At 50.7% G+C, this 21114-nt stretch overlaps 1 protein-coding gene across 5 annotated transcripts in view; it reads right to left on the reverse strand.

Moving 5' to 3' along the window:
• NRG2 (neuregulin 2) overlaps positions 1 to 21114 on the reverse strand; it is a 185235-nt gene that overhangs the window by 22959 nt on the left and 141162 nt on the right. For all 5 annotated transcript variants that reach the window (XM_030319541.1, XM_030319533.1, XM_030319506.1 and 2 more), the window contains exons 2-3: positions 13794 to 13965; positions 8319 to 8437 (exon numbers count right to left, since the gene is read on the reverse strand). In XM_030319541.1, the coding sequence (XP_030175401.1) occupies positions 8319 to 8437; positions 13794 to 13965 (291 nt within the window). The remainder of the gene's footprint in view (positions 1 to 8318; positions 8438 to 13793; positions 13966 to 21114) is intronic.

Here is a 21114-nt window from a genome sequence, read left to right on the forward strand (position 1 = left end):
CTCCCGAGGCTGTGTACCCAGATCGGGGAGTCCCTCAGCCTCTGGGGCTCTGAGGGTCTCTCACTCCCACCCAGCAGCAGCCTCCTGAGGTGCTCCTGTCTCCTCAGGGGTACCGAGTCCCTATTCACCCCCTCTCCGTGGTGATGGGGTTGAGAGGAGGAGGAGGAGGGCAGGCACTTGGCGCCCTCAGTGTTTAGACATGTGGGAGACAGATGGAGCGCGGGGACTGGGAGTGTATACACAGCTCTGCCTCTGTATATGTCTGAGGAGCTTGCTGATAAAACCCGGCGGGCAGGGCCAGCTCCCACCTTCCCCTCCACACCATGCCTGCTGCTGCTCTGACATCCCTGAACCCCAACCCTGCGGTGGTCCCCTGCCAACAGCTGGGACCTGCGTGCCGGCAGGGACAGGAGGCCTCTGCTGGTCTCTGCCCACTCTGGGTCAGGGAGACCCAGGGAACCAAGAAAAGGACAGAGAAGAGAAACAGCTGAGGTGATCTTGCCTGCGAGCTGTAAAATCCGTTGCTCTGGGGGACACCAGAGGTTGCCCTGCCCTTCAGTTACACTGACAAGGAGGAGTGAAGAAAAAGAGCAGGGGGACGCCCGTCCAGAGCCACGGTGTGTGTTGTGACAAGGCCTCGGGGCTCCTGACGCCTGGTTGAGCCTTCTCACCAGCCGGCCAGTCCCTCGTGGAAGAACACGTCAGCACCGAGGCTTGACATCAGCAGACGAACGCAAACACGGTGTGGACCACCGGCCGGGGCCTCTCGAGGGAGCTGGCTAAGGCAGGAGTCTTGATTCCCTCTGTGGTTGTGGGTGGCAAAGACTGCCCACTGCCGCGCTGAGTGAGCAGCGGACAGACGTGAGGACGGTGGCGGGGACCACAGCTGTCCACATGCATGTCTGTGCTCGTGGAGGCCTTGGGAGGCAGAGGATGACTCTTGAAGCAAGATGGGGCCTCAGCTGGGATGCACGGCCTGGGCTGTCAGAACCATGTCATCATGGGGACTAGGCCAAGGCCCAGTAAGGCAAAAAAGGGTGGGCAATGGGGGAGCCAGTCACAGAGGGGGTTGTGGGGGGAAATGACCACAGGCCTCTCCACTTCAGAAGGAACTTGAGGCCACCCACTCTGATGGCAGGGCCTTCCCAAGTCCCCACAGCCCAGCTCTGCTGGTGGGGAAGGCTCACGCCAGGAAGATTTCCACACTGAAGATGCACATTCATGCTGTTCCAGCACACACGGACTCCCACGGCAGCTTGTCTACGCTCCCTTGTCAGCATATCCGTATTTCTTCACTGTGTTCTCCCATGTTTGGGGAAGTGAAAATGACCTACGGACTCCAGGTTGGAGACTCTGGCCGCCCCCTCTTGACGCCCCCATTGGGATGGTCCACAGCCTCCCCAGGTGGGGCTCCTGATCATCTGCCCAGTCACTTGCTCCCCCAGGCTTGCTCTGAGCAGCACAAACCTAAGACCTGGAGGGCATCTTGAATACCTTTCCGTCCTTTATTATTCCCACCCATCTATCACTGAGGCTGCCTTTCTACCTCCTCACAAGGCTCTGTCCATGTGTCCCCACTGGTCCCCAGCCCGGGCCTCCATGGTCTCTCTCTCGGATGACCACAACACAGCCTCTTCACCGCTCTTTCTGCCCTCACTCTTGCCTTCATCTCTCACCATTTTGCTTCATTGCTGTCAAAGTGATCTTTAAAATATGTAAAAGTGGTCAATCACTGCCACAATCAAAACCCTCCAATGGCTTCCATTTACACTCAGAATACCTTCCCCCAGTCCCCCCGCCTCCCCCACTTCATGTCCTATCCCTCTCTCAGAGTATATTCATACTATACTGGCTTAGTTCAGCTCCTCTACCAAGCCAGGTGTCTTCCTGTCCAGGGTTTTCAAAGTATCAGCGTCTCAGAGAGGCTTCCCAGGCTCCTCCCTCACTCCTTCTCTTAGCTGTGTACATTTGCACGTCTAGTACTTATTCTAACATAATTAAGTGACCAGCTCCTTCACCCAAATGTAAGCTCCATCTGGACAAGGTCCATGTCTGTCTTCAACAACAAACTCCAATGTTCAGCATAGTGCTTGAGATGTAACGGGGTGCCTAACAAGTGTTTACAAATATTCGTTATGAGCAAACAAATAGGTGAATCTTCAGAGTAAGGTGGCTTCTACTACCATCCCAGGAGCTACCATGGTCAACTTGGCCTGATGATGACTGAAGCATCATCTCCTATAGTGCAAATTTTCCTGGCAGGTCACTGGGGGAAATGAAAATCAAAACCACCATGAGATACCACTTCACACCCACTTGGATGGCTATAATCAATAAATGGGCAATAACACACAGTGGTGAAGATGTGGAGAAATTGGAATCTCTGTACATTGCTGGTGGGAATATAAAATGGCGCACCCACTTTAGAACACCGCCTGGTAGTTCAACAAATGAAACCTAGAGTTACCATGTAACCAGGCAATTGCACTTCCAGGTATATACCCAAGAGAATGAAAAACTATGTCCACCCAAAAACTTGTTCATGAATACTCTAGCAGCGTTGTGCCTAATAGCCCAAATGGGGAAACACCTCAGATGACCCAACAACCCAAACTGATGAATGGATACACAAAAGATGTTATATCCATACAATGGAATATTAGTCACGAAAAGGAAAGAAGTGCTGCTGTATGCTACAACATGGATGGATCTCAAAAACCTGATGTTAAATGGAAGAAACCGGTCATAAAAGGCCACATATTATATGATTCTATTTATATGAAGTGTCCAGATTAGGGAAATCTGTAGAGGCAGGAAATAGGTGTGTGGTTGCCAGAAGCTGAGGGATGCGGGATTGGGGAGCGTGTGCTCATGGGTTCAGGGTTTCTGAAAATATTTGGGAATTAGTGGTGATGGTTATTCAACCTTGTGAAAATCCTAAAAGCCACTGAATTGTATACTTTAAAAGGGTGAATTTTATGGTATATAAGTTATACCTAAAATTTTTTGATTTTAAAAATTACCTGGAGGGGGAGCCTGGGTGGCTCAGTTGGTTGGGTGTCAGACTCTTGATTTTGGATTGGGTCATGATCCCAGGGTTGTGGGATCGAGTCCTGCATCAGGCTCTGCACTGAACGTCGAGCCTGCTTAAGATTCTCTCTCTCCTTCTGTCCCATCCTGGCTTGCATGCTCGCTTGCACGCTCTCTCTCAAAAAAAAATGGAAGAATGGCTAAAATCAAAAATGTAAGAAACAGCAAATATTGGTGAGGTTGTGGAGAAACAGGAACCCTTTGTGCTCCGTTGGGGGGAATGCAAACTGGTGCAACCACTGTGGAAGACGGTATGGAGTTTCCTTAAAAAAGTAAAATTAGCATATGATCCAATAATCCCACTACTGGGCATTTACCCAAATAATATGAAAACACTAATTCAAAAAGATATGTGCAGCCCTAGGTTTACTGCAGCATTATTTACGACAGCCAAGATATGGAAGCGACTCAAGTATCCATCCATAGACGAAGGAATAGAAAAGATGTGGTATATACATACATAATGGAATATTACTCAGCCATAAAAAAGAATGCAATCTCAATGTTTGCAACTTGGATGGATCTAGGGGACAATGCAAAGTGAAATATGTCAGTCAGAGAAAGACATATACAGCATATGATTTCACTCATATGCGGGATTCAAGAAACAAAGGAATAAAGAAAAAGACAAAAAAATCAGGCTCTTAAATAGAGCAAACTAGTGGTTGCCAGAGGGGAGAGGGGTGGGGGATGGGTGAAATAGGTGCAGGGTATGAAGAGCTCATTTATGGTGAGCACAGAGCAAAGTAAAGAGTTGTTGAATCACTATACGATGCACCTGAAACTAATATTGCATGCTAATTATATTGGAATTAAAATTGAAAATGCCTGGAAGGGTAAACCCAGGAGGTTTCTATCAGCCATTAGAAACCTAGTGGGCATGAGCTTATCCAGGCTTTGAAGAGGGAAGGGCCAGGAGGAGAGCTGGTAGGGATGGGCCTGTCTCCTGCCAGCCAGTTGCTGCAAGCACTCTTCACCGTTGCTCTTGGAGAAACCTTTTATCTTTCAAGGCCCAGGTAAAGTGATCTTGCTCCATCAAGGATCCCTCCCACCTGCTCACTCTGCCCCCTTTCCTGCTGTTAAAGTTGCCTCTCTTTCCTCTTCCATGGGTTAGAACGGGCCGATGCTCTGAATTTGGGTTTTAGCTTCCTATCAGGAACTTTGAGGGACCTAGACTAGAAGCCAAGACTATGACTCCCCTGAGTTTACAGCAGGGTCTTTCTGAGTAAGGCCTTACTGAATATGTGAGCACAAGAGCAGGTGTGTGTGTGTGTTATTAAACAGCCAGCCTTTTAAGCCCCCCCACCCCACCCCACCCCACCCTGGCCCCCGTAAGGGACTCCCTCTCCAGGGCTTCCATGGTCTTGTGACACCCCAGGTCAAGTCTGCCTACCCTCTGGGGCAAAGCTAGGCTCAGATCGATATCCTGGGATTGGAGCAGCCACCCCGAGATATTCCTGAGATCTCTTTCAGCTGGGGACGAGGTAGCTGGTTTCCATAACCCAGAGATGGGTCGGACCAAGCTGATTGTTTTATTAACAGCACCACACACTTCTTGCTGACTCCTCCTCCTCCCAGGCAACCAGGAAGGCAGTCTCTCGTCAGCTGGTAGAGCTATGACTGTAAGAAGCGTCTGCTTCAATTTGAGGAAGGAGCATCAGGCTCCGCAGGAACAGAGCCAAAGCAGGGAGCCAAGAGTCGCAGCAATGCCCCTTGAACAGCCACTGATCCTTGCCTCCTGTGCCCTCTTCTGGCCACCCCGCCCCTTAGCCCTGGCTTCCCTGGGGCCCGGGCGGGCCAAACCAACCCACCTTGGGATGAGTCACAAGGGGGCAGGCACAGCTGCCCGCTACCCGCCCTTCATCTCCTCCCCAGGGTGCGGTTGCTGCCAGTCTTGTGGGTTCCATGGGTAAACAAGGAGCCTGGGTATCTCTGCCTGTGGAAATGTCCTCCACGGGGATCCTCCTGATACCCTGCAAGTGGCCCTGTTCACCGCCCCATGTCAAGGGTAGGGGCCTACCGTGAACTGAGCACGGCAACAGAAGAGGTGGGGTGTGTGTGTGCGCGTGCACGCATGTGGTGGTGGCTAGGTGCACAAGTGTCAGTCTCGACATCAAACTCAGAATCCCAGAATTTTATGGGCAACGGGTCTAGAGATGATCGGGTTCCGCCTCACAGGGGGAAATGGAAGATAAGCGAGGTGGAGGAACTCTCCCAGGCTTGCTCGACAGAGCTCAGAAGAGACCAAAGCTCTGGACTCTCTGCCCTGCCGCTCTCCTGCCGGGCTGGAGGGAGGAAAGGCATGGAGCCCTGTGGGAAGCTCCCAGGGCCCAGCCCAAACCTCCACTGCCTGGTTCCCTAACTGATCAGAACACGGACTGCTAAGGGCTGACAGAAGGCCATGGGTGGGGTGGGGCTTCAGCTTATCTGAGGGGTTCTCAAAATGGTCTACAGTCTCAGACCCCAAACCCACAGGAGACAGGGCACTGCTGTGGTTTTCCGCACGGCAGCCCTTCCCTCTTACTCTACTGCCGACACCCGTCTAGGGAAGTGCCCCTGTGTAGTTCTGGCAGGCCCATCACTCAGACTCTGTATACACACGAGCCTGGAAAAGATGCCACCCCATCTCCTGAGCACAGTGACTGGGCCAAGCGGGGCGTGTGAATTAAGTACGGTCAGTTGGCATCCATCCTTGTGATCACATGAGTGGATGTAGAGACAAAGCTATCTCTTTTTCTCTGGGAGAGAGGCTGGGGTGATGTAAACATGGAGCTGAGGCCATGGCCTCTTCTTCGCAGTCCATTCCCCAAACATGGGAGAAGCCCATTTTGCCATAGGAGAGAGTGAGGACAATACTCAGGGGGAGAGAGCATTTTGATCCCGACTCTGAGGACTTGGATTCTATCAGTTCTACCTGTGGATTTCCCAGTTTTAAAAACCAATCAATTCCTTAAGGTAGTTTTAAGTTGGGTTCTTGTCAGTTCTAACCAAGAAAATCTTGAATAATAAAACAATAAACATCAAGTCCAAAGTGGATCTAAGAATGTCTGCCCACTATGGCTGGAGGTAACAGGTGCTGGACACCTGGCATGGTCCATTTTCCTGGGCTTGGGACAGGTTAGGAGGAGCAGGGAGGGCAGGTACTGGAGCATATGGGAGTCAGTAAAGGCCTTGGAGCAGATTATAAATCCTTTTCTATATTGTTTATCAGGTGCGTACTGTAAGCCAGGCACTGTGTTGGGCTCTGAGGTTAGAATGGCAATCAGGCTAGACGTAGCCCCACGGAGCTCAGGGTCTCAGTGGTTGCTAACTACTTTTACATTGTATAGTGCTCTCGTGAACCATCAGTTAGACTTGGGGCAGAATATTTAACCGCTTTGAGCTTCAGTCTCATAATTTATAAAATACACCATGGGCTTGTCAGGGTTCAAGATACAGTGTGGAATGTGGAATGGAGCAGCTCTCAGTAAACAGTAGCTGTTACTGTAACTCCTGGGGAGAAGGCATCATTCCTGCTCTCCCCACTCCTGTCTCTATCATTCCATGGTGGAGGTCACACTTGCATAAAAAGTTCAGCAACAGTATGAGATTTGAAAAATGATATAATAGAATTCAGGAAAGACCACAGTTGGCCAAGAAGTGGCCTGGGAGCGAGGCCTGGGGGTGACACTGGTGGGATGAAGGGGTCAGGGAGGACGGCAGCCTGGGAGAGATGGCACGAGAAGAGGAATATGAATGGACTGTAAGGGACTGACACAGTTACAGCTGGAAAGATCGTTTGGGCCAAGTTGGTGTGAACTGGGTTGTGGACAAAGTCCTTGTTCTGTGGCACCATGGGGTAGGGGCATGACAAGATAAAAGCATCTTAAGAGGCTACTGTTCAGGTTTAGGTGAATCAAGATGAAACCTGGGCCAGGTTGCCTCTGACATAGGGTTGGAATGGGGGGGGGGGGTACAGATGTGAGAAAGATCCAGAAAGAAGATGAACCAGGACTTGGAGACCTGGAACTATAAAATATAGTGGACGAGGAGCCTCAGAACCTGGGAGAATAGGGGAACCCCTTACAACATGGGGCAGGCAGGGTCTGCAGCGGGTTTTTCTCCAAGGGTCTCAGGGCAAGGAACATTCCACGTTCTCCTGATAATGCTGGGTTTAGGGAGCACTGGAGGCCTGTCCAGTGGAAGTACAGGCAGGTGAAGGCAGATACAGGATTAGATGGGCAGGGGCAGGCCTGGAAGCAAACCCAAATAACCAGGTAGCCAAGTGATATGCCCAGTGTGTGGGTGGTGCTGGGAAGACAGAGAACTGTTTGGAGGTAGTTCCTGGTTTGGAGTTAGTTCCCGGGGCTAGAGTGGAAGCATTCGGTCTAAGGACAGGCAGCTCCGGCCACTTTCCGGTCAAGGGAAACCAGGTTGTCTGCCCACTGACACTGTAGCTGCCATGGTGGAGGCGGGAAGCTAAGGGTGCCCTGGGTACTGTGGGCTCCTGAACTCGCATGTTTTTAATTTTGTTTAATGTTTATTTTTGAGAAAGTGTGAGCGGGGAAGGGGTAGAGAGAGAGGGAGACACAGAATCTGGAGCAGGCTCCAGGCTCTGAGCTAACAGCTCAGAGCCTGACACGGGACTTGAACTCATGAACCATGAGATCAGAACCTGAGCTGAAGTTGGACACTTAACCGACTGAGCCACCCAGGCACCCTGACTGCGTATGTTTTTAAGGAAGAGGCCCACCTGTTGGAGAAGGGTCTGCAGTCCCTGAAAAGAGGCTGCCCGCAGGGGCCAACCCATCCAAGTCTCCTGGCCATGGCCCCCACCAAGATGGCTGCCTGCACTCGGGTGCCCAGCAAAGCAACAGGCAGTCAGCTCCCACACGCCCGGGGCCTGCCTCTCCCCGGAGCCCCGCTCCTGGCAGCCCAGCCTCCCATAATTGCCTTCTAAAAATATCTTTTCCCCACCCCCACCTCTTGATTTCAAAATATTTAGTTTTCAGGATATTTAAAATGAGAGCTGGCGGCTCTTCCAGGCCCAGATAACAAAGCTAAACATTTATGCTTGGACTGCATTTCTCTGAATCGGCTCAGATCTCGGGGATTGATAGGGCAGCAGCAGGAGGGGAGGGGAATCAAGTGCAAGATGGATCATGTGCGGGCCTCCAGAGGGCTGGGGGCAACTGGCCCGCCCCATCAAACACCCATAGGACCCCTCCCCTTGTTGGGGGACCACCTACCGCTGTTGACATGGAGTCGGCCCCGGACCGTGTCCTTCCCCAGGATGTTCTCAGCCTCGCAGACATACTCCCCAGCGTCCTCCACCTTCACCTTGTTGAACTGTAGTCGTGAGTTCTTTCTGGTTAGGGAGGGGATAAGAGGGGGAGAGACGTGAGCCAAGGCCCTGGCTGTCTGTGGATTCCCAGCGGTCACCTTTTCCCATACAGCCCCAGTGGCTGTGCAGGGTGGGTGGGAAGTAGATTCTGGGTTCCAGGTAGAATGCTGAGTCCCCGGAGCTGGAGGGGGACCTAGGGGCTCAGGAGAACACAGGGAAGAGCTAGTGGCTGCACATATGTTCTAAATCTATGAACCCGCATGTCCACTTTTTTAGGGCCAGACCTTCTTTGTACCCTTTTTGTGGGGGAGAAAAGTGGGGTCTCCTAAGGAAGTCACATGGCTACCTCTCTCCTCTCCTTTTGGTGTCCCTCCCCCAGTCGCGGTGTTTCCCTCAAAACAGGGCAGCCTCTGGCTTGCTATTTACCTCAGCCTTCCCTTAGAAGTGGCAGCCTTTCACTCTAGATATGGAAGACCTGTTCCCAGGTACCTGGGCAGGCCCTTGATCTAACAGGTTCCCATGGTAACTGTGCCCAGCCTCCTGGTCCCAAACTGTAGCTCCCCTGTCTTCATATTAGCCTTGCCACCAGGGGTACTCTGGGGCCTCTCCCAGGGGCTTTAGCTTCATTCACTCATTCATTCATTCATTCGTCAATTTAATAAAGCTTCTGTGTCCTTGAATTTTGGATACGTCAAGGGAACAAACAGATCCTAATCCTAACGGCCTGACTTGCCCCTCATGGCTAACATGAAAGTGGACAGGGCAGTACAGATGGGAAAAATGAGTCCTAGAGGGGCTTCTGGATTTGTCCAAAAACACCTGGCAAGGTGAAAGCAGAGGTGGGTGAAAAGCGGGAATTGGTGGGACACGGGCCCCTCGGTGGCTCATGGACTATTTCCCAGAGCCCGAGGCTGGGGCTAGCCCCCTCTGTGAAGGGCTTTTCACCCAGTCCCTGCATGCCGAGAGTTGTGGGGCCAGGCCTGGGCAGGGACTCCGTGCTGTGTGTGACTCCAGGGCACCAGGCCCCGGTTCTCCTCTTCTTTCTGAAGACCCTGCCAAACCTCTCCTTCCTTCCCAGGGTTTCTCTGCGCTTGCCCCAGGGTACCTGGGCTTTGCAGGGTCTGTTCACACCTCCCATCCCTCTCTCTGCCACAGTGTTCTTCAGGGGCCCATCCGAGCTCTGGATAAAGCCTAGTACCCCAGCCCGGCCCCCAGGGGGAAACAAGAAGTAGCATGAAAATTTCTTTACATGATGTAACCTCTTCCTCTTTTTAGCCCCAAATTAAAACACCAGATTCCCAGAATCTGTGTTCTGTGTTGGAGGGGTGGTGGAACAGGAGGTAGGGCAGTACAGCTGTCACTGTCCTAAGCCCAGGGATGAAAACCAGAGCCACGAAAGCTGCTAGGGGAAGGACAGGGGAGCGAGGCTGGGCCCTGGGTAGAGGAGGCGGCAAACGGACCGCCATCGTCACTGGGGCTGTACTCTGGAGCTCCCCGTTTCCTGGGCTCGCCTCTGCCTCCAGGGGGGGGCCTCCTCTCAGATCACCTCACTCTAAGATCCTCCAAATGAGGGTCCATGAGGTTGTCTGGTCAGCAGGCCCTGTTGCTGTGGTGACGTCCTCGCTGATGTCTCGGCGACAGCTGCCTGGCTGCCCCCGCAACTCCATCCCTCCAACCCTTCCCAGCTCAAGCCAGTCTCTGTCTCCTTGGCCTGGTGTCTGCCTCCAATCCTCTTCTGTCAATTCAAGTTTGTTCTCTTCATTAAACAGAGCCCTGGAGGCCCCTCTGGCTAAAACAGCATCTCCTTCCTGGCTCCAGCCTAATTAGATACCACAAAGTCCAGCTGCCCCAGGACCAGGCTTCTCTCACTTCTTGGCCACCAGCAGCAATTCCCTGACACTGGGTGAGAAGCGCAGATGACCACCTGAGGCTCGCAGGGTCAAGGTATAGGGGGCACAGAGCCAGAATCTCCCTCTCACCCACTGCTGTACTCAAAGGAGCTTCCTTTACACCACATCCCATGTAACAGGAAAGAAAGGTGGAGTTAGGCTCACAGATACCTGGAGGGATAAAAGCTGGAAATGGAAGGAAGGCCTTCCCACACAAGGTATATGAGACCTTCAGAAAGTGTAGGTCCAGGGCTCAGGGAGAGGCCCTCTCCTTTGAGGAACTGGAAAGAGGCAAGTGGACAGAAGCAATGACCCCTAGGTTTACTGGTTGCAGGCACCTTAGTTTATCAGCTGTGTGATGATCTTGTCAGTTCCAGGGAAGGGGGCCCAGACTTGCATAAGAGACCCTGGGGTCAGAGCCAAAGGGTATAGGCTCTATGGTCCTCTTAGCCCTAGAGGAGCAGGGGCCACTGCATTCTCTTCTCACTCCTAGCTCCCGTAGGAAGCCCCGAGGATTCAAGATTCTCTCCCACCTTCCTGGTGCCCAGTGCCCGCTCGCCACAATGACCCAGGCCTGCCCCTGTGATGGGTGCACCTCCCCTCCTTCCTCAGCCAGTTTTCTGCTGGCAGGAACGCATCCTCCACCCGTCCGCACATTTTCCTCCGTGCCTACCTCCTGCTGCCTGCCTGAGGGGCCTGTTCCAGCTTGCCCCTCATAAATAAGGGAACACGCGGTTCTGCAGGGGAGGGACCTGCGCCCAGGGCTTGGGGGGGCTGGTTTTCTTCTGGCACAGGAAGGCTTGGGTGAGACACCTCAGCGTGGCGGCCCTAGAGATAGCCAGCACCCTCCGGGAAGGGGACCTCTGAGAACCAAGAGCCATTTCAAGAGCTACTGTGGCCTGGCAGATGGCGTGCTAGGATGACCAAAGAGCAAGCTGTAGTGTGGGTGGAAGGAAAGAGAGATTTTGCCAGAAAGGAGACTCCTGCTCCTGTCCCTGGCCCCCCTGGTAGGTGAAGCGTGTGTGTGGAGGTGGCAGGCCTCTTTGCCACATTGAGGGAATCAGAAGTTCTCCATCACAGCTCCCCGTCTTCTACCCAGCCAACTCGCTGCTGGGAGCCCAGGCGCAGGTTGGATGGAGCGAAGTTTCAGGAATGCAGCAAATGGGACAGGGCCCTAACAGAAAGAAGGCAGGAGGCACACTTCAGGCTCTTAGGGGTCCCCAATACCCAGGACTGAAAGACTTGACCACGTACTCTTTCTGGACTGGGTAACCCATTTGTCAGATGAGGCTTAGGGCGCCTGGGTGACTCAGTTGGTTAAGCGTCTGACTTTGGCTCAGGTCATGATCTCAGTTTGTGGGTTTGAGTCCTGTGTCAGACTCTCCCCTGACAGTGCAGAGCCTGCTTGAGATGTTCTCTCTCCAAATTTCTCTGCCCCTCCCCCACTAATGCATGCACATACTCTCTTTCTCTCAAAATAAATAAACTTGAAGAAAAAAAAAAAAAGGTGAGGCTTAACCAGGACAGTAACTTGCTCAAAGTCTAGGTCAACCCAAAGGGTGTCTTGTCCAGTCCTAGAGTCGCCCTGAACCTGGGAGAGGACATCTAGTTCTGCAAGATTCTCATCAATGTAACACTCAATGCGGATGTCCTCTGCCAGGCTGTACAGGGCAAAAGGGTGTATATGGGTGGCATCCAGCCTCTGAGGCTCTCTCATGCTAGAGGGAAAGAGAACCCCCAAAATGAATGAAATGGTGTCCAAGGCACCATGAGAAGAGACCATGAGAGCTTCCTGGAGGGTTCAGGGAGGTGTCCCAGAGGATATGACATTTAATCTGGACCTGGAGAACTTTGCCAGGGACAAGGTGGGGGAGGGGGGAGCTTCCAGCATAGCTGGGGTCCAAGTCCAGGGTCATGAAAGGAAAGACCAGGGATCAGGAGCACTGAGGAGTTGGGGAGCAGCATGGCAGTGACTTAAAGGTGAGGAGGAGAGGAGTTGGAAGGGTCCTGAGGCCTGGGTTGAGGCTGGCATACAGCAGGCTCTCAAGATCTATCCAGTAAATGAGTGAATGATCAGATTTGTGTCCATGTTAGAAAGGTCATCCCCTGCCAGGGTCACAGGGCTCAGTGGACCTCTAGAACTATAAGCAAAACTGGGTGGATAAGGCACATTTTTCTCTGAAAAAAAGGGTGGAGGCCTTCACCACATTCTGTATTGGAAGCTAGACTAGAGGCTCTGAGAAGGTGCGGACCACGTCTGGGTCAATCGCCAGTGTACGTCCAGCCTCTGGCAGAGTAGAGTGCCTGGCACAGGGCTGATGTTCCATATGCACATGTTAGATACAGAGATGAGCTCACAAACGGGCCTGTGGCCCAGGAAAAGTGGGGATGGCCAAGAGTGGGACCGTGGAGGACAAGAGGCCAGAGGCAGGAGAGCAGATAAGAAACATGCAGGGCAGGGAGCAGGGTGTCTCCTCCTGGAGGGGGTGGTGCCAAGCAACAGGCACTCCACTTCCGAGACAGCTGTGAGGAGAGCACAGGAGGGTGAGGCAGGGCCAGAGAGGGCAAGGAGGAGAGGCTAGACTGGGGCATACAGGATCAGAGCTGTCTGTGGGTATCTTGGGGGTGGTATCTAGTGTTCAGCTGGCAGTGTGGATCTGGAACTCCGGTATATAAAAAAAAAAAAAAAAAAAAAAAGTCATCACAGGGTTATCAGCTCAGAGAGGGTGAAATCCCCCACAGGTGGAGAGGGAGGGAGAAGAGGAGGGAAGCCCCCGAGATAGGAAACTTCCAGCCCTGATGGTGACTGAGAGAATGGTCAGAGGCACGGAAGGACCAGGAAAGGGGGCTGCAGAGGCAAGAGAGCAGGTGGCATCCATGCCAGTGGCTGCAGAGGGGCCTGGAGGCAAGGGGCTTGGGAGGTCTGAGGTCGCCAGGTCTCTCAAGAGCCACAGCCATAGGCAGAGTGGGGTGTATTTACAAGGCAGATTCCAGGAAGACAAAGAGGTGTGGAGGACGGCAGGGTGGAGTCAGTGGACATGAAACTGACCCTCCATGATGGTGGAGAGAAGTGGGATGGGCAAGAAGTGGAGGAGGGAGAGGGGCAGCGATGTGGAGGGAAAGCTTTCAGAAGGGAGGTGATGTGAGAGGGTTGGCATTGGAGAGAAAAAGGTGGAGGTCATCACTCATGATCTCCCAGATGCATCCTGGAACCAGTCTTTCCCCGAAGATGGCCAAATGTGGGCTTTCGGACACTGTGGCAGATCCTGTGAGAAGTTTTGGGGACAAGAGGGGACTTCTGCAGGTAAAGCTGAGTTTGATAATCCATCCAGAGACATTCATTAAGCATCTACAGCCTGCACGACACTGGGCCAACATAATCCAGAGCTGCAAGGAGAGATTGGGTGTGGCCAGGAAGGGGGGACCAGGGCCGGTCCCTCCTTTTCAGGGAGGATGGAGGGCAGCCGGGTGGACAGAGTGTTTTTTCTCACCTGCCGTTGCCGTACTTGATGCGAATGTCACGGCTGCGGTTGAGCTCCTTGCCATCCTTGAACCAGCGATAGGAAGGCTGAGGGTTGCCCGCTGCTGCCTCACACTTCAGTGATTGCTTCTCACCCACCTGTCCCGTCTGGCTCTTCATCTTCTTCAGCTTGGGCCGGGTGGCTGTGGGGTACAAGGCAGGGAGGTGAGCACTGGTGGCAGAGGGGGGCAAGCAAGTGCCAAGTGTGAGCAGTGCAGGAAGGGCCGCCCCTCCTGGTGTCATTTGCCAGTTCAATTCGATAAGCGTTCACAGAGGGCCTGCCATGATGTCAATGTGGCTACTACCTATGGGCTTTCCTTCATGCCTGGAACGGTACTAGGAATTTTATAAACCTTAGCTTATGAAAATAACCCCATGAACTCACTGCAATGATTAAGCCCCTTTATGGATGGTGAAAACTGCGGCTCAAAATGGTGACGTCGCTTCCTCAAGGTGAACTGGGATTCAAACCCAGGTTCCCTTGACTTCAGTGCTCAGGCTCTAACTGGTGTCCCAGACCCCCAGGCCTAAGCTGGCCTAGAGGACACAGGCAGACCAAGATGACAGACACTGCTCCTGCCCTCAGGAAGTTCAGTCTGGTAGGAGAGCTGTAACCTGGCATTAACATCACAGCATGGTTCACAGAGGCCCGAAGTTACAAAAACTGAGGGGAGCGACCCCAATCCAGGCTGGGGGAGGAGCTAACGTAGCTAAGAGCTGAAGAAGGCTAAGGGGCCAGAGCGGGTAGGAAGAGAGGTGGGCCAGGCAGAGTCAGCATTGTGGCTCAGGAGAATCCCATGTGGTCCGGCGGCTGGGCTCACTTGGATGGGTCGAGTGGAGCAGCTGTCTGGGTGATAAAGCTTGGAGCTACACTGGTGGGCACTGGCCCACCTAGTGCTGCAGGCCTGCAAATGTCAAGCTACTAGAGGCTTCTCCCAATTTTCTTACACATAATTCTGTTTCCACATGCCCACTCTCCCATGCTTCATCTCCTTGTCCCCCTCCCCTCAACAACCTAAACCAAAAAAAGAAGAAAAAAAAAAAGGGAAAAGTACTCTGTTCACAGGAAGGTAAGGGCAAGCCCGTGCTCCCTGCTGTGGTAATAATTCCACTGGGACAGCCCTTCACACGTTACACAATGCCTTCATGCATGCTCTCATTTGGTCCCTGAGCTCTGTAAGGCAAGTGTCATTGCTGACATGGATGGTGAAGATGAGACTCAGAGAAGTTAAGAAACTTGACCAAGGCCACACAGCCAGGCAGCCATGGAGCTGGCACCAGAGCCCAGGTGTCTGGATTTGCAACAGGTCGGGCTTGTAGCAGCCTGGTGTCTGCTTTGCAGCCCGTGTCTCTTTTGGGAGAATGAGGACCTCCTTGAAATTCTTCCAACAGCAGAAGCGATGGTCTGCTGGGGCTAGGGAGTTGTCCGGTGACTGAATGGTCTAGGCTGGCTCTGGACGAAGGTGCCTGAGGGGGCCTGGCGGTCCCCCATTGAGCCTACCTCTGAGCTGCTGCTTGGAGGCAGGGGGAAGATGCCAGTGGGGAGAGAAGAGAGAGAAAGGGCTCCTGAAGTCTCAAAAACTATAAACATAGACCCCAAAAAACAGTGCTTGTGAAACGATTTTGTTCATTTTGGAAAACTTAACAATATAGATGGATAAAAGAAGCAATCATCCATCATCCTAGTACTCAGAAGTAACGTATAGTGACACACACGCGTTGTAAACAAATGGGTCAGTGTCAGTAACATGTTTCTTTCATTTAATGAAACAAGGCCTTTGAGCTTGGCCTTAATTATTTTTTAATACTTTGTCTATTTAAAAAAAATTTTCATGTTTATTTATCTATTTTGAGACAAAGAAAGCACGAGCAGGGGAGGGGCAGAGAGAGAATCCCAAGCAGGCTCCCTGCTGTCGGTGCAGAGCCAGAGGCGAGTCTCAATCTCACGAACCGTGAAGTCATGACCTGAGCCGAAATCAAGAGTCAGATGTTTAACCAGCTGAGCCATCCAGGCGCCCCTGTTTGTTTATTTATTTTAAATAGGCTCCAAGCCCAACGTGGGGCTTGAATTCCCCATCCTGAGATCAAGAGCTACATGCTCCTACTGAGCCAGTCAGGCGCCCGTTGGCATTAATTATTAATAATAGCATTTCCCAAACTGAATTCTATAGGACATGAATATCCAGAGGGATGATAATACGTATTACTTAAGAAAAGAGTTCCATGATCAAATCAGTTTGGGGAACAAGTGGGGAAACACGGTTAAAGAAGTATCATCACTGACTTTGGTATGATTCTCCAACCAAGGGTCTTAGAACTTTTTTTCTCAGAACCTCAGTAGCATTTCAAGGAAATAAAGTTATGCAGAATAGCTCTAAACATAACTTACATGTATATATATATTTATAGATATATACATATTTTCATATCTTCACATAAATCAAAATTCAAGAAGTGTAAAAGGGTATATGGTTTAAAAAACAAGTCTCCCTCTGGGGCACCTGGGTGGCTCAGTCGGTTGTGCCTCCGACTCTTGATTTTGGCTTGGATCATGATGCCAGTGTTGTGGGATCCAGGCCCACATTGGTCAGGCTCCATGCTGAGCGTGGAGCCTGCTTACGACTCCTCTCTCCCGGAGCACCTGGGTGGGTCAGTCGGTTAAGCATCTGACTCTTGGTTTCAGCTTGGATCATGACCTCACGGTTCATGGGTTCGAGTCCTGTATCGGGCTCTGCCTGGCAGTGTGGAGCCTGCTTGGGACTCTCTCCTCCCTCTTTCTCTCTGCCTCTTCCCTGCTCTCTCTCTCTCTTTTTAAAAAAATTTTTTTTTTTCAACGTTTATTTATTTTTGGGACAGAGAGAGACAGAGCATGAATGGGGGAGGGGCAGAGAGAGAGGGACACACAGAATCGGAAACAGGCTCCAGGCTCTGAGCCATCAGCCCAGAGCCCGATGCGGGGCTCGAACCCACGGACCGCGAGATCGTGACCTGGCTGAAGTCGGACGCTTAACCGACTGCGCCACCCAGGCGCCCCTCTCTCTCTCTCTTTAAATAAACATTTAAAAAAAGGATTCTCTCCCCCTCTCCCCCTCTCCCCCTCTCCCCCTCTCCCCCTCTCCCCCTCTCCCCCTCTCCCCACCTTGCATTCTCTCTCTCTCTAAAATAAAACAAAAAAACAAGTCACCGTCTAACTTCTTTCCACAGCCACACAATTGTCTTTGCAGGAGGCAACCAATTTTATCAGTTCTGTTTATATCATTTCAGAAACATTTCAGGAATTTTATACAAACCCTACTGTTTACACATTAGCTTCTCATTTTTCATGGTTGTATACTATTCCGGTGTAGGTGTATCATCATTTACGCAACCAATTCCTATCCTGGGGTATGCAGCATGTTTTCTCCCATCCCCCACAGGATTAGCAGGCCCAGAGGAACATCCTGGCAAGCTGACTCAGTATATAGATCCAGTGTGTTCATCCAGCGCACGCAGTGTTCATCCTTTGTACACACCCAGCGTGTACGGCTGGACACGCGGGATGGCTCTTGACTCAGACCGCCTGGATTCAAATCCAGGCTTTGCTACTTCTTAGCTTTGTGTCCTCAGGCTATTGACCTAATCCTTTTGTGCCTCGGTTTTCGTATCCATGAAATACAGGTGATAATAACAGCTCCTACCTCATGGGATGATAGCTGTAAGGATCATATGAGACCATGCATGTAAAGCCAGGCTTGCACAGAGCATGAAACAAAGGTTAGCTATTATTGTTTCTTTCTTACTATCCACAATAATTTCCTAAGGCAATCTTTCTAAAAGTGGAATTGCTGCATCAAAAGGGTATGCGATCTTCCTCATCCTTAAACATTGCCAAATTGCCTTCTGGAAAGGTTGCACCAATTTGCACTCCCACCAGTGAATGACAGTGCCTGTTTTTTCCACACCCTCACTAACATGAGGTATTATCATGTATTTAATCTTTGCCAATTAGCTAGGCAAAAGATAACGTCTCTTTGTTGTTTTAGTTTGCATTTATTTGATTCCTGGTGAGGCTGACCACTTTTTATAAATGTATTGACTCATTGTATTGCTGAATTGCCTGTTCATGTCTGTACTCTGTTTTTCTAATGGGTGCTCATCTTCTTTTTGAACTGTGAGAGTTTTATATAAATAGTAAGGCTATTAACCTTTTGCTATAATTTTTTCCCCAATTACCTGCTGCTTATATTTTTAAATGCTGGCTTGGGGTGTTTTTTGTTTGTTTGTTTGTTTGTTTGTTTTTGACACCCAGAGGTTTTGTGTGTATCAACCTATCAGTCTGTTGGACTTTCTGGAACGTCATTATTCTAAGTATGATTGAAGTCGTGCCTCAGCATCCTTGCCCTTTACCTACACCACACTCTCCTTCATCTACTTGCTCTGGGGTCCCTAGTCACTTCTTATCAAGAGTTCTTAACCTTAGATGCTACTGAGAAACACAGGAAGCTTTAACAATTATGTTAGGTGCCTAGAACATATCCTAGATGTTGTGAATATATTTGTTTTTCTATTATTTATTTATTTATTTATTTATTTATTTATTTATTTATTTAATTTTATTTATTTATTTAAAAAAAATTTTTTTTTCAACGTTTATTTACTTTTGGGACAGAGAGAGACACAGCACGAACGGGCGAGGGGCAGAGAGAGAGGGGGACACAGAATCGGAAACAGGCTCCAGGCTCTGAGCCATCAGCCCAGAGCCCGACGCGGGGCTCGAACTCACGGACCGCGAGATCGTGACCTGGCTGAAGTCGGACGCTTAACCGACTGCGCCACCCAGGCGCCCCTATTTAATTTTATTTTTAACGTTTATTTATTTTTGAGACAGGGAGAGACAGAGCATGAATGGGGCAGGGTCAGAGAAAGGGAGACACAGAATCTGAAACAGGCTCCAGGTTCTGAGCTGTCAGCACAGAGCCCGACATGGGGCTCGAACTCATGGACCACAAAATCATGACCTGAGCTGAAGTCGGCTGCTTAACCAACTGAGCCACTCAGGTGCCCCTAATATTTGAGAAAGAGAGAGAGAGAGAGAGAGTAGCGGAGGGGCAAAGAGAGAGGGGGAGAGAGTCCCAAGCAGGCTCTGTCAGTGCCGATCCCGATGTAGGGCTCGAACTCACAAACCGTGAGATCAGGACCTGAACCAAAGTCAAGAGTCGGATGCTTAACTGACTGAGCCAGCCTGGTGACCCCGAATATATATATTTAAAGATATATATAACATAAAGGAAAGTGCACATCTTGTTATATAGCTCAGTGACTGGAGCCAAACTAAAAACATCTTCACAGGTGGCTTTCCTTTAAAGTTAGGTTGACACCTAGTGATTTAACAATCTCTTGGTCAATTGGTGACCTCCAACTAGTCTCCTCCTCCTTCTCATAAACTGGGGATGCAGAGAGCTTTTCTCAAGTTCCAAGGTGCCTCCCCCCACTGCATGGGGAATGTTGACCTTTCTTGCAGTTCTGAGACAAAGGGGCCTCCTGCCTTCCCCCACCCTTCAGCGAGCCAGGGTGCAGATGGGGGTGATACCTGGTGAGAGGAAATGGTGGGCACTCTACTACCTTGTTTCCCAGCATGAGTCCTAACACAATAGTACACACTGGGCCTGGGGCTACTGCTAATGGTGGTGATGGAGAGGGCGTGGTTATGTTCAGACTGACTCCAGAAACAGCAGGCATAACTCCAATTTAGGGGGTCTGAGGACCTGGGGGCTCCAAAGGCATTACTGCCACCACTGGAAAATCCAGGATTGCATTTCAGATCACAAAGAGTCCACTCTAGTGGGAATTCTGTGTGACCTGATAGCTGCTTCTTGATCGTCTACTTGCTTCAGAACAACCCTATCTAGTCACTCGTTCCTCATTCATTCAATCATTCATTCATTCAACCTACTATATGACAGGCACTGTTCTGGGCCATGAATAGATACCAGTGAACAAGACAGATAAGATTCCTGCTCTTAGGGAACCTGAGTTTTAGGAGGAGGATAGACAACAGCAAATAATAGGGACTATGAGGCAGCAATAAGCAGCAGGATGAAGTCCTGGAGGTGGGAATGAGCTTAGTGAGTTCAAGGGCTAAAAGAGGCCCATGTGGCTGGAAGACTCTGGAAGGCAGGGGGGTAGCATGAGGGGTGCCTGGAGAGGTAGGCCCGGTGACCGATGTGAGGCTATGTGAGCTAAGGTGAGAAGTCTGGATTTGTTTTTGTTTTTGTTTTTGTGTTTTTACCTCTTATGTGCCTACTAGAAAATTTTAAATTACACATTTGGATTGCATTATATTCCTATTTGACAGCAATGGCCTGAAGGATGACAAAATAAAAGTAACCACCCATTTGAATCATGCTATGTTCTTTACAAAGGGTCTTCTTTTACATTTATTAACAGTTCCTCCAAGACTTAACTGAGATATTACAAACCTTGCCTCCTCTCTAACAGTGTCTAGTCCTGGTCCCTGCTCACAGAAATCTTAGTTCGTGGCTCTCTGGAAGCCAAAGACGGGTGTTTTGAAAGGGAATATGACCCTGAGAATGGACTGCATTTTTTGTGTCAGGCAAGTTCCTTGGAGGGGAGGGGAAGTGGCTCAGGTGACAGGAAAGAGAAGACTCTTGAGGTGGCACTTGGAACAATAGCCAGAGGACCTCTGCTCCCTCACTCCTGGGCCCAGAGCCCATGAGTCCATAGGGAGGAGTATGGACAATGTCCCCGAGATGGCTCAGATTTGTTTTTGTAGATGTGATGGGAAGAAATCAGAGGCTTACAAGTCAGGGAATGACCTGATCTTACTTTGTACATTTTAAGATCATTTTTTTTTAATGTTTATTCATTTATTTTGAGAGAGAAAGAACATAAGCAGGGGAGGGGCAGAGAGATTGTGAGACAAGAGGATCCGAAGTAGGCTCTGTGCTGACAGCACAGAATCTGATGTGCGGCTCAAACCCTTGAACATCGAGATCATGACCTAAGCTGAAGTGAGACACTTAACTGAGAGAGCCACCCAGTCTTCTCTAAGGTCATTCTTCTGCTGAGCCACGATTGCTTCTCCCACTGTGGTTTCCAGCCCTTGGAACCAGTACCAACCCCTGGGGACATGTGGGACAAGGCTATGTGGCTGTTCACACCTCAGACCTGGAGGCAGTGCTTTTGGGGCTTCAGACATGACCGGGCCAGCTCTGACTCCTGCCCGGGCACCCTCTCTGCATGGGGTCCAGTATTGTCTGCGTCTATGTTATGGCCCAGGGCCCATAGTGCAT

Source organism: Lynx canadensis, chromosome A1 (genome assembly GCF_007474595.2).
Source record: "Lynx canadensis isolate LIC74 chromosome A1, mLynCan4.pri.v2, whole genome shotgun sequence".
Taxonomy (NCBI): Eukaryota; Metazoa; Chordata; class Mammalia; order Carnivora; family Felidae; genus Lynx; species Lynx canadensis.